The sequence below is a fragment of the Oryzias melastigma genome, unplaced genomic scaffold (assembly GCF_002922805.2).
Source record: "Oryzias melastigma strain HK-1 unplaced genomic scaffold, ASM292280v2 sc00318, whole genome shotgun sequence".
In the NCBI taxonomy this organism is placed as follows: domain Eukaryota; kingdom Metazoa; phylum Chordata; class Actinopteri; order Beloniformes; family Adrianichthyidae; genus Oryzias; species Oryzias melastigma.
Window position 1 is genome coordinate 61,112 of NW_023416924.1, and position 6,586 is coordinate 67,697.

The window sequence follows — 6,586 nt, forward strand, 5'->3', positions numbered from 1 at the left end:
TCTGCGTTATCTGCAGAGTCTCTCCTGTCTGCGGCGTCTCTTTTGTCTGCGGCGTCTCTTCTGTCTGCCGTATCTGTCTGTGGCATCTCTCCTGTCTGCAGGGTCTCTTCTGTCTGTGGCGTCTGCGGCGTCTCTCCTGTCTGCAGGGTCTCTTCTGTCTGCGGCGTCTTTTCTGTCTGCAGCGTCTCTTCTGTCTGCGGCGTCTGCCGCATCTCTTTTGTCTGCGGCGTCTGCAGCATCTCTTCTGTCTGTGGCTTCTCTTCTCTTTGCAGCATCTAGATCTAAAGATCTAAAGTTCTCCAAAGATCTCTAAAGATCTAAAGTTCTCTAAAGTTCTCTAAAGATCTAAAGTTCTCCAAAGATATCTAAAGATCTCTAAAGATCTAAAGTTTTCTAAAGATCTAAAGTTCTCCAAAGATCTCTAAAGATGTATAGTCCTCCAAAGTTCTCTAAAGATCTAAAGTTCTCTAAAGTTCTCTAAAGTTCTCTAAAGATCTAAAGTTCTCTAAAGATCTCTAAAGATCTCTAAAGATCTAAATTTCTCCAAAGATCTCTAAAGATCTAAAGTTCTCTAAAGTTCTCTAAAGATCTAAAGATCTCTAAAGATCTAAAGTTCTCCAAAGATCTCTAAAGATCTAAAGTTCTCCAAAGTTCTCTAAAGATCTAAAGTTCTCCAAAGATCTCTAAAGATCTAAAGTTCTCCAAAGATCTCTAAAGATCTAAAGTTCTCTAAAGTTTTCTAAAGATCTAAAGTTCTCTAAAGTTTTCTAAAGATCTAAAGTTCTCTAAAGTTTTCTAAAGATCTAAAGTTCTCTAAAGATCTAAAGTTCTCCAAAGATCTCTAAAGATCTAAAGTTCTTTAAAGATCTAAAGTTCTCTAAAGATCTCTGAAGATCTAAATTTGCAAAGATTTCTAAAGATCTAAAGTTTTCTAAAGTTCTCCAAAGATCTCTAAAGATCTAAAGTTCTCCAAAGATCTCTAGAGATCTAACGTTCTCTAAAGTTCTCTAAAGTTCTCTAAAGATCTAAAGTTCTCTAAAGATCTAAAGTTCTCTAAAGATCTCTAAAGATCTAAAGTTTCCAAAGATCTCCAAAGATCTAAAGTTCTCTAAAGTTCTCTAAAGATCTCTAAAGATCTAAAGTTTCCAAAGATCTCTAAAGATCTAAAGTTCTATAAAGTTCTCCAAAGATCTCTAAAGATCTAAAGTTCTCTAAAGTTCTCCAAAGATCTCTAAAGATCTAAAGTTCTCCAAAGATCTCTAGAGATCTAACGTTCTCTAAAGTTCTCTAAAGATCTAAAGTTCTCTAAAGTTCTCTAAAGATCTCTAAAGATCTAAAGTTCTCCATCTCTAAACTCTCTGGTCTCGTCACAGGTTCACCGCCCGCTCTGGTTGGTTGGTTGGCTCGCTGACTGGATTCTGCTCCGCCCTCCACAATGTCATCCAACATCAATGTCTCTCTGGATAATCCATATGGTCAGGTGACCATCCCAAGGGCAAAGCTCCGCCCCTCTGATGAGGGCAGTACAGTAATAGTAAATCCAATGGCTCTCAGCAGCAATGAGAAATCTTACACAGTTTCAAGCTCCGCCCACCAGGAGTCATATATGGTGAAGGAGGATGGGGGTGTGGACGAGGAGAGAGGGGGCTGTCGCGCCTGCTGCTACCGCTGCAGGAGGAGGAAGTGACATCACCATGGCCAGAGTGCAGTGACTGGACCAGATCTGTAACTTTTCCACAGAAAAAAGAGTTTAAAAGCCAGAAGGGAACAACAGTGAGAGGAGGAAGCTACAGCAGGAGACCACTTTGTGTCTGCAATCACCTTGACCAGAGCATGGTCGTGACGGAGGCGGAGTCCAACGGCACGGCTCACCTGAGACGAGTTCTGGACTGAAAAGTCCAGTCAAATAACTCTGTTTTAAAGTAAAATTCTTCAAGGTGAACACAGCCATGTTCCCCTGAACCCCTGACCTCTCTGACCTCTGCAGAGATCTGTCCTCTTCACACATTCAGCTACAAACCTTCAGACCTGCAGAACCTGGAGAATGGACCTCATTGATCCTGTGTCCTCTGGTATGTCCTTACAGATCAATGACAGCTTCAGACACAAATGGCGAAGCTTCTTGGCACAGCTGTTGCCATGACAACAGCTGAGTGACATGTTGAGGACACACTGAGGACTGTCGTCCCTCTGGTTGTGAAATACTCTCGTTTGTTCAGGTTTCTCTGCTCAGATCTGGACCCAGTGCAGAAATACAGAAGTTCTGACCCGGTTCTGCTATGAAGTGCTTGTGTTTGATGGACTCTAATGTTGGATTTTTGTTGTAAACTTTCTTCTGGTCTTTTTTTCAGTTTTACTGGATGAAGGAAATTTCATTAATGTTTAAATTCTGAAAATTTTGCTGAAGGACTTTGAGTGTAAATTCTTCAGATCGTGAAAACCAATCAGGGAAGCTGTTCAATAAAGTGATTGTTCCTGTTTGTCGCCTCAACCCATTCAGCTTCTATTCTGACCCAGTTTCTGATTTCAATCTCAGAATACCCAAAGCCCCAACTTCCCCGCCCCCATGACCATAACACTGGGGGGCTCATAGACTGTTAACAAAGATGGACAGTGCAAGTGTGATATCACCCATAGGAAAGGTCTTACCTCCGGCTCCAGCCACATGAAACCAATTCAGCTGCCATTTTTCCACCATACTGACATCATGTCGGAGCCACACAAAGGCGATTGGCCCGAGTCGGTCTGAGTCATGTTTCTACGGAAGCTACTGTCACCAATCAGGAGTGAGCTTGTTGGAATGCCACACCCCTTCCACTGAAAGCGGAAGTGGAGGTGGGGCCAGCGGGCACGACCTGCTTTTACTGAGTCCTCCGATTGGTCAGTTTATAACTTGAATAATTTGTGATGATGAATATGAGTAAAATGAGGATTATCAAGAAGGAATCAGATCCAGAATATTTATTCTGACCAATAGAATGAATGATTACAGCTGGTTATTCTCTATAGAAGTCTATGGGGTTCTGGCTTCTTGGAACCACTTCCTGTTTGGAATGCCAGGGGGGGCGGGGTCAAGATGATATACTCTCCGTGGGTAGAAGCAGCATAAATTGATTTACTGTCTTTATCTGAGCCAAACCCTTCCCAGTCATTTGTCTGATTCCACATCAACATCAGTAACAAACATGAACTAAGACTGACAAAAATAACTTTAAAACTTTAAAAATAAACATTATTGATATACATAAACGGTCATGTGTAAAATAAAGGAGAAATAGTTCAAATGACAGAAAATCCGTTCTGAGGAAAAGGCCAGTTTAAACAGACAGAAAATGTTATTCCTGATTCCAAAGTTTGGGAGCAGAGTAACTAAGCTCCACCCCTGGATCTGAGGTGGGATAAGGGACAGGTAAAGGAAGATGAGGAGCTAACAGAGAACCAATCAGGAGGAGGCTGAGCAGGTATGGGACCGTTGAATGTACCTGGACCCAAAAGAGCTGCTTGAGGTCGGGGAGTCAGTGATCAGATCAATGGAAGATCAGGCTGAGGTAGATCAAGATGAGATAGATCAGGATGAGGAAGATCAGGATGGCGGTGGATCAGGATGGAGGTGGTAAGGTCAGAGGAGGAGAAGCGATTATTGTTTCACAGATGGAAACATGGATAAATCACAGACAAGGAGCACAATCAGCAGTTCAGTAGTTTTTTATTTCTGGTTTGTGACTTTGTAAGATTGTTCCATCAAAATCAAGACTCAGTTGCCTCTCCACGTGCAGCAGAACCAGCAGCATTGCCAACAGGGCAGAGGTGGGCAGCAGTTGCCATAGCGATGGAAGCGAGGCTCAGCCAGACCTCCGTGCGACCTCCTGTGATCCGTCTCCTCCGTCCCCAGCCACAGCTTGCCGTTAGCCAGCATGTCTCCTGAAGGCCTCCTCTCTCTGCCACTGGGGTTCCAGGAGGAGCAGGCCTGCTGGCTTTTGACCCCCAGAAAGGACGTCAAGTCCAAGTCCAGACCTGCTGCTCCTCCTCTGGGTCGAGGTGTGTTTTGTCGACACTGAGGACAGGGGATCCACACCTAGAGGGGAGGGAGAGCAGTTCACGTTAGCCGTTCGGTCCTCTCAGCAAAGCCACATCCCTGCTTAGGATGATTTAATTGCATCATGCACAAGTCCACATCCAAAAATGAGTTAGTGAGCTGTGTATGTCAGCAAGTACACACAGTAACACCACAGACTTACAGTGGGCGGAGCCAGCAGACTACACTTCATCTACGCTGATGCTTGTTTCTGTCTCATTCCTACGAGTAGCTGGAAAATTCGGTTTCTGATTTTGTTTTTTTAAAGATCAATGAAAGGAGGGTCAAATCATCTCGTTGATCGTGATTCATTAATTACACACAAATTAGCGAGTTTTTTAATTGTGTTAATTTCCTTTTTGACCTATAACTGTGTTCTCAAATCTAAAAAGATAAAAGTTTACCGGTTAACTTGTATGAACATTATATTTGAGATAACCCTCTTACATCCCTCCAGTGTCTTGATGTCTGTGTACAACCACAGTTATTCTGTGTTATGTCAGAGATCAAGCCTGACTAGCGCTTGTTATCACACATTAGTGGAGTACGTGGAGGGCAGATCACACGGGACGTAAACTGAGGAATGAAGTATTTCAAAATATATGGGTCAATAATGGATAAGGATTTAGAAAGGGTCAATTTAAAACAGTTAAAAAAAAGATTTTATGCAGTTTATCAAACATTAATCATGTATAGTATCTATAAATTCACAAATGTCCTTGAAAACGTGTACATTTAGTGACTGGCCCTGGAAAAAAAGGCCACAGTCCTAAATCTTGACAAAGTATTTGTATTTTATTTCAGATTTTTCAAGTATTAAACTCATCTCTGTCCTAAATTGAGTTCACAGTTTTATTTTTGAAGTAACTCAAATAAAATCGATAAATATGTTATAAAGATATCAGTCACCTAAACATACGTCTATAGCCCCTCTGTCTGCATGGGGAACATTTCAAAATGTGCGAGATCCAAATGCTGCAAAAGCGGTACGGAATATGAATTTATTCAGGAATAAACTGCTCAGCCAAGGTTTAATTCACATTCCACGCCACGGCGTTCGGTTGGAAGATGTTGAATTGTTCAACACGCAGACCGAGAGGCTGTGTCGGCACAGATCTATCGCAGAGTTATGGAGCGGTGTGAAACTATTTACAAGTTTCAGAAGTGAAGTAGTTTGCTCGCCTAAATGTCCAGAGCTAGGTTGACAAGTGTAGCATTACATTAGCTGCATTAAGATACAATTAAATGTAACCTTAAGACACAAAAACCACAGAGTAACCACAGCACTAAAAAGAGAGCACAAATTTACAGGCAGTCCGTCCAAACAGAAAAATATGACATAATTTTGGTTTGAGCGTGTGCAGTAGATGTAGGTAGGAAGGATTCATAGAACACAGGCCACAGAGACAAATGTGGGCTACTATATTACTGTGCTGGCCTAAACATCAGTTGGTAACCAGAGCAACAGAAACTCAGATAAACAAAAGCAAAAAAAGAGAGATTTTGTAGTTTTCATTAACCTCTTTAGTGAAGTTGATCATTCTAAAGACTGGGATGGAGCGGAAGAGAAAGAGAGAAGACAAATAAAGAATTTGAATTGAACAGTTTAGAGGATGAGATTCATTATTTTTTTCATACGGGACCATAGTATAAGCCGATGATGCCCTTCGAGGTGTCGATGACTGGAAATGGACGACACAAGGTTAATTTCTGATAATGGATATAATCCTTTACAGTCACTGATCATGTCAATAGAACACACGAATCTTAGAAAACATTAAATTAATACAGTATTCATGCTGATAAAGTCCATAAAAAAGAAGGAGACATTTTTCAGCCCCAGACGAGTCTGAACTTTGCCCAGTCTACTGCCTGAATTTGATGAGATTGTTGTTCAGGTTCTTTGATACTCGGTGTGTTTTTCCATGTTGACCATGAAAAAGTAAACTATAGCTTTACTACAACTACAGCTTTCCTAAAGTAGCCCTTTATTGGCTAAACACACCTGACCAGGTAATCAGCAGCAGATAAGGCAGGATTTCTCAAAAAACAGCAGGATCCCGGTCCTTGAGAGCTGGAGTCACCCTGTCCTACAGTGTTTATCAACATGAGCTTGTTGGAAAGAGAGAAATCTTACTGGAAGTGCTCTAAGTTTCCCAACCCTACTCCTCAGAAAACCCTGTTCTGCAGGTTTCCCACGTCGCCCCCTATTTACCACATCATCAAGTTCTGCAGAAGCCGGATAATGACAGCCATCAAATGCTGTTTGAATAAGGTAGGATGGGAAAAACCAAGGACAGTGTTCCCAGAACTCTCTGTGGAGAAGACAGAACAGTCCCTCAATGCTTTTGGTCATGTTCCTTTGGGGATCTGATGTCATTTTGTCATGTGACTTGAGAAGGATCTATGGATGTTTGAAAGAGACTATCCATCCATCCATCCATCTTCCTCCGCTTCATCCGGGACCGGGTCGCGGGGGCAGCAGTCTAAGCAAAGATGCCCAGACTTCCC

The 6,586-nt window shown here is 42.1% G+C and overlaps 1 protein-coding gene and 1 long non-coding RNA gene across 2 annotated transcripts in view; one reads left to right on the forward strand and one right to left on the reverse strand.

The window, feature by feature from the left end:
• The window catches only part of LOC112138596, a 7,112-nt gene extending 4,632 nt beyond the window's left edge, over positions 1 to 2,480 (forward strand). The window contains exon 2 of the long non-coding RNA XR_002917818.2: positions 1,374 to 2,480. This is a non-coding gene — a long non-coding RNA (uncharacterized LOC112138596). The remainder of the gene's footprint in view (positions 1 to 1,373) is intronic.
• Positions 2,481 to 3,566: 1,086 nt separating this feature from the next.
• The window catches only part of si:ch211-202f5.2 (uncharacterized protein LOC795181 homolog), a 7,871-nt gene continuing 4,851 nt past the window's right edge, over positions 3,567 to 6,586 (reverse strand). The window contains exon 3 of the mRNA XM_024261176.2: positions 3,567 to 4,075. Within this exon, the coding sequence (XP_024116944.1) occupies positions 3,755 to 4,075 (321 nt within the window). The 3' untranslated portion in view covers positions 3,567 to 3,754. The remainder of the gene's footprint in view (positions 4,076 to 6,586) is intronic.